General features: G+C 56.2%; 1 protein-coding gene across 1 annotated transcript; it reads right to left on the bottom strand.

The window, feature by feature from the left end:
• FAM166B (family with sequence similarity 166 member B) lies at positions 1-11,183 on the bottom strand. Its single transcript, XM_054986960.1, has 6 exons — positions 11,033-11,183; positions 8,265-8,476; positions 6,953-7,113; positions 3,633-3,774; positions 3,176-3,403; positions 1-1,137 (listed from the first exon to the last, which is right to left on the bottom strand). The coding sequence occupies exons 1-6, from the start codon at positions 11,098-11,100 to the stop codon at positions 1,040-1,042; spliced, it is 909 nt and encodes a 302-aa protein (XP_054842935.1). The 5' UTR covers positions 11,101-11,183; the 3' UTR covers positions 1-1,039.
• Between the last annotated feature and the right edge of the window lie 5,123 nt (positions 11,184-16,306).

Here is a 16,306-nt window from a genome sequence, read left to right as displayed (position 1 = left end):
CATGTTGAATCACATTTTATTCAAATCCCCCCATTTTTCCAGTGTGTTCAGCTTGCGTTCATTTCTATCCCTGTTTTCAAGGGTGTTTGCTGCTCCTCCCAGTTTGGTGTCATCCGCAAATTTAATGAGGAATCCCTTCATATCCTCACCCAGATCGTTTATGAAAATATTGAATGGCATTGGGCCCCAAAGCGAGTTCTGTGGCGCTCCACTGGGCACCTCCCTCCACTCAGACATGATGCCGTTGACAACTCTTTGGGTGTGGCCGTCCAGCCAGTTTCCTGGCCATCTGACCGTTCTGGAGTCCAGTCCAGAGTCCTCCAGCTGACCTATCAGAACAGTGTGGGGGGCGGGGAGGAGAGAGCGGCTCTCGAAGATGCCCTGGGGCTAATCCAGGCCTTTGTGGGGATGGTGGAGGAGACGAGACCCACTTTGGACTGTTCCGGGACAGCCAGGCGGCGGCTTCTGGGGCCCATAACCTTTCCCTGACTGGTCTGTATCCAGCAACCTCAGGTGAGGGGTCAGCTGCTATCCTGGCCAGGACCAAATGACTCCCTTTCCTGCCGAGGCTGGAGGGGGCGGGGATTCTGGGGTGGGGGGGGTGCCAGCCCTTAAGAGGCAAATGCTTCCTATTTTTTTGTTGACAACACCCTTGCGGGCAACCTCCCTACTGCTGTCTTCTGATCCTGACTACCGTGTGCCCTTTCCCCACCCCACTGTCCTTACAAAGCTACCTGATAAGGAACCGGCAGGTTGCTCCGACTGGAAGCCGCTCCCCGTTGTCTCTGGGAGAAGCTTGCTGGTGTCCTTTCCAATCCCTCCATGAGCCCGGGGGTGGTTCGAGTTGCTCAGAGCTCGCAAGGAACTGGTCCCAGCCCAGTCACAAAGGCCCGACTGCTGTCCAGCAGCCTCTCCTTTCCTCATGCCTGTCCTTGGCCTGGGAGGGCACTGTGGGGGTTGACCCCAAACACACAGAGGAGCCCGATTTTTGGCACGGTGGGGAGGTGAGATCTGGAGATGAGGCCGGGGAGGCAGCCTTCTATGGCAGGCGATCTGACGCCAGTTTCTCCACCCAGCTCCGGCCCAGGGCGTCGTAGGTAAGGTGGCCGTAGGTGTGGCCAAACCGGAACTTGTAACCTAGAGGGCGACAGAAGAGAGCCGAGTTAGCCCGAGGAGCCCCCTAAGGACTAGGCGTGTGCATAAGCCAGGCACAACATATGGCGGAACTCGCTGCAGCCAGGCTGTTCAGGGGGGAGGGTCAGAGCCAAGCGGCAAGCTGCTCAAGGGGGCCCTTTCCAGGGAGAGGCACCTCCCACGGGGGTTGGTTACTGAAATGCCTCTGGTGCGGCGGGTGTGCTAGGAAGAGTGACCGAAAGGCTGCTGGTGCTTGCCCCGCTTCCTTGGAGCTTTGCCTGACAGGGCCAGGGAGGCGGGGGGGGGGGAGCAGCCTCGTGTGCGCCACCCTGGAGCCTGCTCTGCCCCAGCCTGGGACACGCCCAGCATCTTCCCCCCCTCTAAAATGGGGCCCGAGGCTGAAGGAGCGAAGGCAGTGATGGGGCTGGAAACGCGGAGCAAGGCGGAGCCTGTGCCGCCTTCAAGCAAAGGGGGCGGTCTTGGGAGTTGTGGCCTTTCCACACAGTGCTGCTTCCACACTGAGATTTTGCTCTGGTTTGGCTTCTAGGCCGCAGCAACCACGTGACAATATCCTCTAATCATCCACTTTCTATGTTTTCCCTTTTTCGATGTGATCATTCCCCGAACTGGCTGGATAACACTTTCGGAAAGATCACAGTCAAAACTGCACACCATGTTGAGAGGAGGGGAGCACTTTCAAAAGGCCGGCACATGTTGGCACCATTATCTTTGGCTCAGCCCCTTTTAATCACCGCCACTCATACACACGGGGGGGGGGAGTTGATAGATTGCCACAGCACAACACCATTACAATGATCTGTAGCCATGACCTAGCACCTGAATTCCCAGCTTCCATTAAAAAATCTAGCACTTTTTTGTTGTGGAGATATAAATGGAAAGGTGCAAAACCGCAACGGAAAGGGCCCAGAAAATCTGGGAATTAGTGATCAGGGCCTTACATCATCATCATATGATTGCTAGATCACGACAGCACAGTCGCCCTTTGGGGAAAAGCCCTTCGGGCATGCTGGGGGTGGGTGGGTGGCAGCCTCGGAGGGCTGAGCTCAGGAAAGGGCAGGGAAGGCTGCTGTGTGGATGCTCCATTGCTGATGTGTCCACAGTGAAAACAAGAGCCCCACACAGCATTTGTCTTTGTGTGGAAGAATCTTTTGTTTGCTGCTGCTCTTGCCGTCCCTGTGTGTGGAGAGACACCGGCGAAATTAAGAGCGCGGTTTCTGGGAGGAGCCCAAGAGCAGCAACTGGCCAGCTGTGCCCCAGCCAGAGACAGGCCCCGAGGGGGAGTGTGGGGGCCACTGAATGACCAGCCGTCCCTCTGTCACTGACCGTAGGGCCCTTGAGGCGTGCGTGGCAAAGGCAAGCCACTTTCTCCCCAGCCCTTGAGCCCCACAGCGCTTCTGAGAATGGCCCCCTGGGAGGCTGCCCCCCCCCCGGGAAGGTTGAGGCAGGAGTCGCTGCTGATGCTTCCGCTCAGAATAAATGGTACAAGCCGACCATCTCCGTCGCTTGAGAGCAGCCTGAGCCCAGAGGCCCTTTGGCAAGCAAGGCAGGGGGCTGCTCCAGGGGTCGGGGGTTCATAGCCTGGCCACGGGACTGAGACCAAGGGAAGCTCCTAGGAACTTGGGGCTGGTGGCAGCCTGCGTGGGAGCCCAAACAGACTGGCCCTCCTGACTTGGGGGGCGGGGGAGAGCCCCTTAGGTTCCTGTCCGGGAGGGCCACAGGGCCAGGAGCCAGCCAAGCTGAGCCCCAGCCGTGCTGCAATGTGGTGGCAGCCGCTGCTGGGCTGACTGGCCAGAGGCGATGCCAGTGGGACACCCGGGGGCTGGCCCAACCTCCCCCCATCTCACCCATTCGGGGCAAGGCGCACAGACTGCACAGCGGGGCCTCCTCAGCACAGGTTTTGCCAGGTGGTCCTCGGGCCAACTTCAGCTGCATTTGAGCAAGAGACGTGGGAGGCCCTGGCTGGAGGCAGGAGGGAGCCCCAAGAGGCCTGGCATGGTCGCCAGGCCGCCCACGCGCTCACCTGGTACATAGCCCTTGTAGTGGGGCAGGAGGCCCTTGTCCGTGGGGTAGGTCTTCGCCAGGGGTGGGAAGGCTGGACCCTCCCTCTTCCTCGGAGTGCCGCTGCCCGGAGGAGCCTGGCGCTGTTGCTTCTGAAGCATCCGGCCAAACTCCTCCCATGCACGACGGGTGAGGGTTGGGTAGCTGGCCCCGATCAAATACCGAGCACGGGGGACAAAACCCGTGAAGCCTGCAGGGGGAGACAGAAGGGTCACAGCCACCACAGAAGGCCATTGCTCCCCTTCTCTTTGGCACCACGGCCCCTGGAGCGCGGCAGGCCTGGGCCAGAGCTCTTCCGGGAGCAAACCCTGCCAGCGGGTCATAGCCCCCCTGCAAAGCAGCAGACCTCATGGCCCCCACTGGTGCAGAGCGAATGCTCTGCGGTGATGCTCCCCCCGCAACCAGGCCTGGACCCTCACCTGGAACGAAGTATTTCTGGGGTGCACCATCGTTCCCAGCGGCAGCAGGCACTCCGTGTGGCTTGGGAACCCAGCGCGGCTGTCCTGTGGCAGAAGCTTTAGATGAAGCTGCCAACCGAGGCATCTTCTTGGCAGGGGGGAGCTGGGGGCAGAGAAGGGGCAAGTCCTGGGGTTACTCATACGGTGCTCAAGGGGGTGGGGGAATGTGTGGCCTTTGAGGCCCTTCCCTGTTTTTCCCTAAGCTTTGTGAAGAGAAATGGGGCGTCTGCGCATGCCCGAGGCAGAGTAAATAAGAGAGAACGAACAGACCCGCCCCGTACTTTCAGGCTGGAAGACATGCCAGGCGGGGGCAGTCCAGCTCGAGGTCCCTGCTGAGACCACTGGGGGCCAGAGTGGGCAAGCCTTTCTGGAGGGCGTTCTTGTGCCCCTGGCCGTGGAGCCAGGCCTCTCCCTTCCGTGGAATGCCTGGTCCAGACTGTAGCAAGCAACGCGTCTCCCGGCGTGTGGGTATAATTGCACTTCTATCTCACCACCCTGTCAGGTACACTAGGCTGGGAGTGTGCGACCAGGGAGCTGCCATGGCAGATGCGGGGATTGAACTTGGCTCTCCCAGATCTTAGTCCGGCACTCTAACTACTGCACCAGACTACCCGGCCCCTGCCACAAGACCCCCTCAGCCCCCCTAGAATGCACCTGTCACTGCAGGCCTGCCAAATAGGGCACCCCACTTCCCAAGCGCTCCATCATTCGTTCCTTGCCCACCAAGGACTCCCCACCCCCACCCCGTGCCAGGGAAGACGTGTGCTGAGAGGACAGGCCGGGTGTCCAATGGGCTCCCCCCCCCCCACATTGAGATTGTAAGCAGGGAAGGGCTGCCGTGAACGATGCACACTGGGCTGGGGGAGGCGGGGGTGTTGTTGACGGGACTCTCTCGGCCTTCCTCAGGAAGATCCAAGACGGAGCCGCCCCTCGGAGCCCCCAGCAGAGCAGGCCACGGGCTCCTTCCGGCCTCCCAGCTGGGCCGCCTGTGCTTGCCCCCTTCCCTCCTCCCCCATATCTAAACCTCTCAACATGCCTGCCCTTGAGCTGCGACAACCGGCGTTCAAGGCTGTGCTGTTAAGGGGTGGGATGTTGTGTGGAGCTGTTGTGGCCCCTGTGCTGGATAGCGATCCTGCTCTCTCACACACACTGGGAGGCGAACCTTTTCTTGCCCACAGGCAGCCCCCAACCTTCGACAACCCCTCCCTCACAACTATGCACATCCCAACATGGGCCTGCAAAAAACCAGGATGCCAACTCTGCCCTCCTATTCACTCCAACAACACAATCGTTTGGACCTAACAACACCAGCCATGCCGCCTCAGGCTCATCCACTCGTTCATCTGCCAGCATCGTATATGCCATCAATGCCCTTCAACGCTCTACGCTGGGCAAACAGGTCAGTCCCTTTGCAGAAGAATAAATGGACATAAGTCTGGTATCAAAAACATTTCAATCTGCCAGGACATTCCATCGCTGCTGACCTCAGAGTAGCAATTCTCAAGCAGAGAAACTTCAAAGGAAAATTACAATGCGAAATTGCTGAAATTGAGTTTATTTGCAAATCTGGATCTCCCACGGTTGAATCGGGGACATAAGACTTTTCTCACGTTATAGATGGCAATTTCTTATACTTTGCACGCCTGCGCTGTCAAGCTAATCACAACATGTATTTATATAGCTGGCTCCCTGACACTCTTAATGCCCCTCCTACCCTCTGCCTGGATTATAAGGAGGACTCCTTCCTTTTCCCGTTCCTTGTATCTGAAAAGGGGACCTCTGACTCTCCTACCGACCCACACGGCTACTAACCTGAAAAGATTTTTTAAAAAAGAGTCTGACTATAGGGCTCAAGCTGCAAGTCTATCAATGCCCTACAGGTGGCAGCAGAGGGAAACCCCTATTTGTGAAAGGAGTTAGAATCCCAGGGTTGGAAGGGACCTCCAAGGCCATCTAGTCCAACCCCCTGCACAATGCAGGACATTCACCACTACCTCCCCCCCCGCCCCCGCTCCATGCCCAGAAGACGGCAAAGCACCGTCAGGGTCCCTAGCTGAAATGGTCAAGGGAAAATTGCTGCCTGGCCCCAAGGTGGCGAGTGGGACGAAGGTTGGAGGTCACCCCTTGTTGCTTTCTAGCCACTTGTTGAGACGTGGGAACAGCAGAGTAAATGCCTCATTTTCGGTGGTTAAAACAAGGGCCTGAGGGGTGGTTCTTCCATACCCTGCAGTCAAGTTTTGATTTAAAAATTCTATTTCAGGGATTTTCAGAGACGGACTTCAACAGGCTGGTCCTGCAGAGGTCTGTGAAGAGGCCTGCCTTGGGAATATTGTGTGCAGTCCTGGTCAGTGTGTCTCAAAATGGACATTGCAGAGCTGGAAAAAGCGCAGGAGAGGGGCCACCAAGACGATTAGGGGGTTGGAGCGCCTTTCCTATGAGGAAAGAGACTCAAAAGACGGAGGCATTTCAATTGTGAAAAGAGGCAAGTAAGGGAGACATGGTAGAGGTTTGTATCATTATGCATCAGGTGCCAGAAGGAGAGGGAACTGCTTCTCTCACTCCCAAAAGGAAATACTTCTTTGGTCAAAACGTAATTAACGGGTGGTCTTTGCTACCAGTGGAGACGGTGATGCCCACCAGCACAGATGGCTTCCAAGGAGGGCCGTCGAGGAGAGGCCCGTCAGTGGCCATTAGCCATGGCGACTAAAGGGAACCTCCATATACAGAGGCAGGATACCTGGTGGGGGCAGCAGCTGGAGGGGGATCTCGGCTTCATGTCATGACTGTAGGCCATGTGGGGGCATCTGCTTGACCTCTGTGTGAAACAGACTGCTGGATGATGGCCCCTCGTAGGACTTCTCTGATGCTGATGCTCCTTTGTCCACGTGTGGCGGAGCATGTCTGAGGCCCTCCACCTGTCTGGATGCTGTGTTTTGCTGGTGTGTACTAATTCACAAATGTCCCTTGTCCCACTGCACAGGCACCACCTAAGAAGCAAGGAGCCTCCCCCCACCCCGCTCCCCCCACAGACTACCCAGTTGCACAAGGGCGGGCGTGGGTTGCTTGCACCCGTCCCTGTTGCGGTGCTCACAGACCCATCAGGGAAGAACTCTGCTGAGGGAGGCAGAAGGGGCCCTCCTCCGCAGCTGATGGCCAGGAGGGTCAGAGAGGGCTCAGCGGGTGCGTGGTGAGGGCCAGCCAGAGGCCTCACTCTGCCAAGGGCCTGAGGACTACTCTATCCCCCTCCCAAGCCTCGACCTGCCTCTACAGCCATCACTTACTTCAGATTCTGGCTCCGCGTCCTTAGGAGATGCTGCCACGTGCTGCCACACCTGCATCCCGCCAGTGCCCCTCGCCAGCTGCCTGGCAAACTCATGCCCAGCCTCCTTGCAGATCTTGCAGTAGGTCTTGGCATAATAGTTCTGTGCCCGGGGGATGAACCCTGCCAAAAAAATGCAAGAAATGGCTTAAGGCGCTGGAGCTGGATACTGTGGCAATGGGGCAGGAGGTGGGTTGTGTTGTTCCACAGGGGCCTGGCAAACAGAGGGCTTCCCTCCCCCCAGCAGGTGCACCAAGACTTCTGGTTGCTGATGAGGGGAGGCGTGCAGCTTCTACCCAAGAGCAGCCTCTTTAGGGGGCAGGAGGCCTCTTTTGCCAGCCTGGCACTGGCTGCTGCCCCCACGCCTGCTGACTAGTGACAGCAACAAGTGCGCCTGTTCGGGGTTCTCTTTTACAGACAAAAGAGCAAAGAGTCCAGTAGCACCTTTAAGACTAACCAACTATACTGTAGCATAAGCTTTCAAGAACCACAGTTCTCTTCATCAGATGTATCTGACGAAGAGAGTTGTGGCTCTTGAAAGCTTATGCTACAGTAAAGTTGGTTAGTCTTAAAGGTGCTACTGGACTCTTTGCTATTTTGCTACTACAGACTAACACGGCTGACTCCTCTGGATCGTTTACAGACACAGGTTGCTTCCTAAAATGCTTTAGCAGAATCGAATCATCGCAGCCTAAATCAAAAGGAGCAGAAACGGTACGTGAAGTGGGGGATGTTCCACAGCAAGGTCAGAAAAGGCAGCCCTTTCCTCAGGGCCTCCCCACTCTTCCTTCGGCAGAGAGGGAGGGTGTCCGTCTGCCATTCGAGGCGCCCCTTTCTGCCCCGGGGCATACAAGGCTGCTAATGAAGGATACGGGCCCCAAACAAAACCACATAAAGAATCCAAGAGCCACTTTCAGGTGCAGCTGTCCAAACTCCATCACATGAGGACTGCAGAGCAGGGGAAAGGGCTTCCTCTCTGCCAAGGGCCACCCTCTGCAGTTGCCTGCCAAGATGAGAGATGAAGGGACAGGAGCTTCCACAGTGGTGCTCCTTAAGGGGGGGCAACCACAGAAAAGGCCTTGCACAGGCAGACCCCCGTGTGGCCCACAGCTTCTGAGACAGGCTTCCCCAGAGACTCAGGGGTCCTCTTTATATGTCATCCTTCATATATCCGTGGGCTCTTCTGCATAACCAGAAGTGGCATAACCAGGTTGGGCCACTTCCTGTTTGCACGTCTATAGAATAGACTCTTCGCCCTAATCATGGTGCCTCACCTGTATATCCTGGGATTGTGCGGCAAGCGAACAGGCCGGTCTTTGCCTCACAGCACTCCTCCAGGGGGTCGCCTTGGGCGTGGGCGCAGCAGTTGGGCTGCAGAAGGGTCTGGCCGGAGCGTGCCCACTCTGGGCAGGTGAGCAACTGTGAGGTCAGCTTCCCGTAGGTCTGGCCCAGGGTGAACTTGTAGTGGGGACAGTGTCCTCTGTAGCTGCAAAGACACCGCAAGAACTGGCCCTTGAGTCCGCCTCTTGCTCCCTGCCGTTTGGCCCACCCTTGATCCACGAGAGGGCCCCCCCCTCCTGTTATCCTGTGGCTGCTAAGCTCATTCGGGAGCCTCCGGTGCGGCACCTGACCCAGGCCCCTCTTGGCGTATCTTGGTAAGTTATTGTTAATCCTGCTCCTCAGGAACCAAACCGAACGGGATCAAAAGAAAGACGGGGGGGGGGGTGAGATGCCCGAGAGGGGAGCGGAGGGTGTGACGGCTTCCCAGGGCAGGATCCCGCCTCTGCTCGTGGAGAGAGGCTTCGCCTGGCTGCCCTGGAGCGGGCGCCTGCGGTGGCAAGCTGAGCCCCCCCCCACGGGCTTCACGCTCACTCTGTGGCAGGAGGCAGAGTAGCCTTGGCCCCTGGCTTTTGCCTGAGCTGCAAAAGGCTGCTAGGGAGGGCAGCAAGTGACGGGGAGGGGGCACAGGCTTCCCAGGGCAGGACCGGGCTCCCACCTCTCCCCTCTCGCGCTCTCCCCAGCATGAGGCAGAGCCGGCTCCACAGCTGCGGGCCGCATCCGAGCAGGCAGCCTCTGGGGAGAAGGAGCTGCTCTCTCGCCCGCCATTCCCCGCAGAGCCTGCTGAGCACACAGCTGGCCAGGAGTGCGGTGAGCTTCAGGCGTCTTCGGAGCCCCACAGACTTGCCACTGCATTGCATTGCATTGCTCGCCTGCACGAGACCCCTCGCCCCAGCACACGCCAGCGAAGGGAGATGCGGAGTTAGCCAGGAAGCGTAGCCGGAAAAGAGCTTCACCTCTCCGGAGCAGGCCGAGGCGGCTCCCCGGAGGGTTTGTTTATTTCCGTCCACCTCTCCTCCCCTTCGGAGAGCCTTCTAGCCTCGCTGGCCTGACAGTAAGGCCCCTGGCACAAAGCGGGGCTTACTTTTAAATGAAAACACCGGGCACGTTGGCGCTTTTGCAGTCTGTGGATGGGGAGGGGGGCCTTTGAATTTTTAAATTTTATTTATTACTATTTGTTAGCCACCCTTCTGCCTTACAACACCCAAGGTGGCTTACAAAAGACATTAAAAAAATTAAACCTCCATTTAAAATCTCTATATAAAGCTATCAATAAATAGCAAATTTATTGGGAAGGGAGAGGGCGGAGGAGCTTGTTAGAAAGCGGGGAAATTTTCACAGCGAGCCTTTGGGGGAAGGCCTGGTTGGGGGGCTGGAGGTTCAGCCGATGTGGTGGGCTAACAGCTGCCTCCATCCCCAACGTGGCACCAACGCTCAGCAGGTGAGAAGGGCCGGTTAAAATGGTCCACCCAAAGAGACGTATGGATCTAGCGGGTTCCAGACTGCCCTGGGGGATTTGGGCATCAAGAAGGACCGCCGTGCAGAGGCGGCAATGGGAGCTTGGAATGAGAAGCCCCTGGAAGCAATTGACGTGGTTGGCCTCTCCCCTCCTCAGTGTGGCAGTTACCGGATGACTTGTGCTGGTTGAATTGTTTTCTGTGATTTGCAATCCGCCTTGAGTCTCAGTGAGAAATGTAGATAATATTGGATGCCAACCCATAAGACAACTCCTTGCAAGCAGAACACATAGCATGGAGAGAGGATTGGACCACCGCATCTCCTCTACTGCTGGAGTTCAACATGAAGGGAATTTTCAACGTAAGGACTAATTTAATTTTCAGCATGCAGCCTAATAACGTGTTCTGGAGAGCCTGGGAACTTGAGCCCTGTTCTGGGCCATGGTTCTGACTTTGGAGGCCGTTCCCCTCCCTCCAGATCCACAAAGGCCGACTAAGGCTCAACGGGGCAGCGGGGCGGGGGGGGGGACGACAACCTGACATGGTCAGAAGTCCACCAGCAGCGTTAAAAGTTCTAATTGTGTATTAATGTATATTAATGGTTATATATCTTAGATGCAAGGAAGAGAAAGGATCAGGGTGTGTGTGTTTGGGTTGAGTCACGTGGCTCTTTTGGTTGTTGCTAATTGCAACTGTGGTTCTTCGTAAAGTGCTTTTGAACGTTGCAAGTAAGTGTAGGCAGGAAATCTTCTTTTTAAAAAAACCACACAGACACCCCCCCCCCCCAAGGCTCTCCTGGTCCCCCTTTGGCTTGCCTGCACCCCCCCGCCCCCGTGTCCGGTGTGCCTTCGGTTCTTCCTTCCTAAGTGCCCCAGCCCCACCCACCCCCAGTGGCAATCTGCCCGGGTTCCGTTTCCTTTCTGGTTGCTATGGAGGCTCCTGGACAAAGTGAGTGAGGCAGGAGCTCAGCAGTCGGAGGGGGCTGCCGTGGAGGGGCCTCCTGTCCAGCCCCCCCCCCCCCCCGCCGCCGCCCAAGTCCTGCCAAGCTGCACTCTCTTCTGTGGCCAGGAGGCTGGCTGCGGTGCAAAGCTCGGGCAGGAGAGAAACTGGGGAGAGGTCCGGAATCCTGCCCAGGAGAGCGGAGTGGGGGCTCCAGCCCAGCCAGGGTGCCCAGGATCAGCAGAGGGGGATACTGCGCGGCCCACCAACTCGTGGGCGTCGGGGGGGGGGGCCTCTCCTGCACTTACCCCGGGAGGTAGTGAGGCTCCGGGGTCATCAGGGTCTGGCTGGCTTTGGAGGCAAAGGCCGTGGCCATGGCGCAGGGAGGAGGAGGAGGACGCCGCTGCGGGAGAGCTCCAGCCCCGGGGGTAGTTTGGCAGGGAGGCTGGAAGGGCAGGAGGGGCGGGGCGGGGAGGCGGAGCCTGTGCCCAGGGCAACGGGAGGCACCCCAGACCTCTGCCCGGCCTGCCAGGTGAGAAGGCAGCGGAGGGCAGAGCCCCGCCTGCCCCCCCGCCGCCGCTGCTCTTTGCCTCCTTCGGCCGGGCAGCTCGGCCGGGCTCGGGGCACAGGAGCATTCCGGGGCTTGGCTTCTGCGCAGGCAGCCCCGGGAGAGGGCCCGGCCTGCCCCGCCAGGCAGGATTCTGCTGCTGGGACTTGCAGCGGCCACCGGGAGCTCCGCTGCCACCCTGAGGCCTGGCCGGGAGCGGCGGCTTCCCGAGCGAGCGCTGCCTGCCTGTGGCTCCCTGGTCTCCGCGTTGCGACGTCATGTGGCCGTATTCCTAAGAGAGGCTGGCAGGCCTGCTGGCAGGGGAGGTGGGCGCCTCCACGTGCCATGTATGGGCCGGCTGGCAGGAGGACCCCTGCCGGGCGGCCTGGAGAGCGACAGAGAGGATTGCGCCTCCGGGGTGGGCTAGGGTTGCCAGCTCCAGGACGGGAAATTCCTGGAGATTTGGGAGTGGAGGTTGGAGACAGCAAGGTTTGGGAAGGAGGAAGGACCTCCGCAGGGTATAATGCCACAGAGCCCACCCTTGAAAGCGACCCTTTTCTCCAGGGGAACTGGCCTCTGTTGCCGGGAGTCGTAGTTGTAATTCCTGGCGCTCTCCAGGCCCCACTTAGGGAGGGCTGCCCATGGAACGGCGGCGCTTGCTCCCTCGCTTCTTTTCTTTCCACAGGAGCAGGGCTGATGTCGCTGTGCCCGGGACCTCTCCTCCTCGGCCTGATGCACGTCAGGCAGAGGCAGAGCTGAGCATCTTTCCGGCTGGGACCTTCCCTTGCCCGTATCCTGCTAGGCCTGGCTTGGCCTGGCCTGCCCTTCATGGGTGGTGGGTGCAAGTGAAATCCAGCAGGACCCTGGCCGCAGAGATCCCTCGCCTAACTACTTTTTTCCATTTGGAGAGGTGGAGATAGTTGAAGGCAATATATGACAACAACATCCCTGCTCGTGTTCAGTAGTTATGGAATTGCTTTTAAAATATCCAAGGTGGTACAACTTTAAATGTAACATAGATCCAGAGGAGTTAGCCGTGTTAGTCTGCAGTAGCAAAATAGAAAAGAAACTGGATCTGACCAGTCTTCTTACCCTCCATGCATCTGATGAAGAGAACTGTGATGCTTGAAAGCTTATGCTACCGTAAAGTTGGTTAGTCTTGAAGGTGCTACTGGACTCTCTTCTATAAATTTATTGTATAGGCTCTCTCTTTCACTCTGAGAGAAGGATTCATTTGCTAGCATTCACAGAAACCCACCCAGAAGAATTCCTCATCCGTGTGATTTGGCCTGCTGGGGGGCTTTGCTGCCACCGCTGAAGATGAAGGGACTTCTCTGCCATGCCCATTCTCTCTCCCTTCTTCAGGCCAGGGCCAAATGCCACGCACTCGACAGCGCTTTCCAAATACATAAGGAAACCTCCCCCCCCCCAAGGCTTTGGACTCCCTCCCTGCCCTTTCTGGCCCAGAGTTCCCCTGGAACCACAGCTGCAAAGGTGAACTTGAAGCTCCGTGAAAGCAAGAGCCGAGCAATACGGGCGTGGAGGAAGCCCATGACAAAATGGATAGGAACTAAAGCCACAAGAGAAGTGCAAAACAAACAAAGTTCAGGTATCGAGGATACAGAGGATGACAATGACTGCTCTGTCTGTGTTGCTGGCCCTGAGCGCAGAGCGGGTAGCACTGGCAGGATTCGGCAGATGAAGACAGACAGCTGGAGCTGGTCCTGTTTCCCCTGTCAGGAGCACAGCCAGACCCAAAGGTGAAGTCTAGCCTGGGGCAGGCAGGGCGGGCAGGCCACCTGGCTGTCTCAGCGGGTGGGGGACGGCGGAGACCCCTGTGGGGCTGCCCTGGGAATGCTCCGGGCAGGGGTGAGCCCGTGCCAGCCACTCCAGCCCCACTGTCAACTGTTCACGGCGGACAGGGTCAAAGGCTACTGGAAGGCCCAACTGGAGCGTGTGGGTCCATTCAGCAAGAAGGAGATCTTGGAGGAAGCTGTCAGGTGCCATCTCAGCAGTGTAAAGTTGGGCTGGCTGGAATTCAGGAGTGGCACAGAGGGAAGGTTGGCAACTTGGTGAGGTTGTAAAGGAGAGCACAAGCCCCTTCACCACCACCACCCCTGCTGGGCATCTCCTGCTGCAAAACCCAGGCAGATGGCTCATTTATGGCAGAGGGAGAATTCACGGAGGTAGACCTGAGTGTTGGGAGACAAGTGGCGGGACTAGGGTGTGTGTGGCCAGCTTAGCAAAAGCCTGGCTGAGGGACCAGTGACCTGCCTCTTCTGACCCAGCTGGAAAGGAGAGGGGGCCAAGCAGCCTGCCCCTGCGGTGTGTGTGTGTGCGCACGTGTGTGCGTGAGAGAGAGAGCAACCTTGTAATGCACCCACCTGTTCCAGCCAGGATGGGCAAGGAGGCTGTCAGGTAAGCTCTGAATTAAGTTTACCTTTCTGTCTTCCTTTTGCTTGATACTGTTTCCCAATAGTGGCCCTGTATTGTTCTGTGTTGGGACTTAATGGTAAATAAAGCTTTGGCTTGCTGAAAGAACTCTGACTTCGCTCCGTCCCACCCACGGGCCCGAATGCTCACAGCTGCTGCATTTTTCTCCTGGCTTCATGCTCCCCCCAGCACTAAGAGGTTTTGGGGAGAGAAAAGGGGGTGGCAGCCAACCAAGATGCCCCCCAATTCTGGCAATGGTTGGGGGGGCAGAGGAGGGATTCTTTTGTGTAACAACAGCCCTCTGCACCAGCTCTGCTCTCTCCCATCTCGCTAGCTTGTTGCAGGGTGGGGGGCCTCCATGGAGCCCCCCCCCTGCGGTTGATAGCTGGCCGCAGAAGCTCCAGATCAGGCTGTACTTTCAATAGTCAGTTCAAGGTTTGTGTATCACTTACAAAGCCCTTCGTGGCCTCAGCCCCACACATCTGCCACGTCACCTCTCCCCTTATGCTCCGCCATGGCAGTTTCGCTCAGCTGGACGGGGCCTTCTGCGGCTACCATACTGCAAGGGAGTAAACTCAACATCTGCCCACACATGTGCTTTCTCTGCAGTACCCCCCCCTTGTGGAACCACCTGCCTGAGGAGGTCGGGAAAGCTCCCACTCTCCTGGCTCTCTGCAAACCACGCAAAACTGAGTTACTCAGGAGGGCTCCCTTACCCAGGTAGGACTTGGATGGGTGACCACCACGGAAGTCCAGGGTAGGCCTGCTTAGGCAGGCAACGGCAAACCGCCTCTGTTCGCCTCCTGCCTTGAAAACCCTGCAGGGTTGTTGTGATAAGATAGCTGTAGCTTGATACCACTTTCCACCACCACAGAAGGGCTGTGCTGTAAGGAAGCAGTTCAAAGAGAGCTACAGGGACCGGGACAGGGGCTGTAGACTGCGTACTGCCTGTCCCTGCTAGGTAGTTTCTGCATTGTTTAATATGGCATGTTTAATTATTTGTGCTCGTTTCAGAATTGTTTCAGCTCTATTTTGGATTTCTGCTCGTTTGCAATTTCTGCAGATTTGGCTCTGCACACCCAGCCATTGATCTTATTGACACACACTGTGGAATGCGCCTTGAGTCTCAGGGAGAAAGACAGACCATAAATAACATAAATAAATTATTTATGTTATATATATATATATATATATATATATATATATATATATATATATATATATATATATATATATATATATATATATATATATATATATATATATATATATATATATATATATATATATAAAAACATAGTGGCACTTATAGCTCTTGCACTTCAGGGAAATATATTCATAAAAGATACATTGAGTCAATTTAACTAGTCTCCACCGGTGTCGGTTTCCTCCCATTGCTGGTATTTTGTAATTTCACGGAGATTCGCTCCTTTGTAGTTTGTGAATTAACATGTGCAGCATAGGAGGAACGGACCTTTACTCTTTCCTTTCTGAACGAGGAGACAGCGCTCGAGCAAGAGGAGACCAAATACTGCTCTGGATCAATGCCGGTTTCGTAGCATCTGGACGATGTTTGTGCAGAGGGCTGCTAAAAGTCCACCAAGGGTCCAGTCTTTCCCCAGTCCCCTCCCCTCTGCCCATCTGGGCACCCTTACTTCAGATGACCAAGAGGTGAGGCGAGGCCTCAGCCTCCCATCCTTGCTCCTCCAGTCTGAACCGGGCCTCTCCCACTAGCCGGCCCCAGAGAACTCCATGGAGCCACTGATGGCCACACACGCTCATGCCTGTACGGCCCTGTAACAGTTTATCTCATTTGTATCCAGGGCTTTTTTCCAGCTGGAACGCAGTGGAAAGGAGTTCCGGAACCTCTTGAAAATGGTCACATGGCTGGTGGCCCCGCCCCCGATCTCCAGGCAGAGGGGAGTTGAGATTGCTCAGCGGCAGCGGCACAGAGGGCAATCCTAACTCCCCTCTGTCTGGAGATCAGGGGGCGGGGCCACCAGCCATGTGACCATTTTCTCCAAGGGCAACTCATTGGGTTCCACCACCGCTTTCCCCAGGAAAAAATCCCTGTTTGTAACCAGTTAAGGATCTATACTACTCAACTTGGTGAGAATTGTTCTCGTTAGCTGAGGGGCAACAGAGACCTCATAGGACGGGATAAAAACAGCTGAGAGAATGACCTTTATAGTCTGATGAAAAACAGGGGCTTGATCTTTTTACCAGGAAAAGAAGCAGGAGAAATTTCAGTGAGTTGATGAATTTTATTGAAATAAGATATAACTCTTTATTAAGCAAGAACATAATGCTAATTAATCCAATACCTACTGCAAACCTACATGCAGTAAAAATAAAATCTCCCAACATTTCTCAAACTTAACTGAATGCAGGAGTTCTAAAGCAAATAAGGATCCGGCAGTCTCAGAAATGCTCTGAAAAGTTTGGAAGTCCTGCACACACCGAGAGCAAAAGCTCACCTAGCTCTTCTCTGACAGATCTCGTTTAGAAAAAAAGGTCACTAAGGGGGGCATGCTAGGGGGTTATAAAATTATCCACGGGGTGCAGAAAGTGATAGATCAAGCTTTCCCCTCTACTAGACCTT

This window comes from Eublepharis macularius, chromosome 8 (assembly GCF_028583425.1).
Source record: "Eublepharis macularius isolate TG4126 chromosome 8, MPM_Emac_v1.0, whole genome shotgun sequence".
Taxonomy (NCBI): Eukaryota; Metazoa; Chordata; class Lepidosauria; order Squamata; family Eublepharidae; genus Eublepharis; species Eublepharis macularius.
This window is presented reverse-complemented; position numbering and strand designations above follow the sequence as displayed.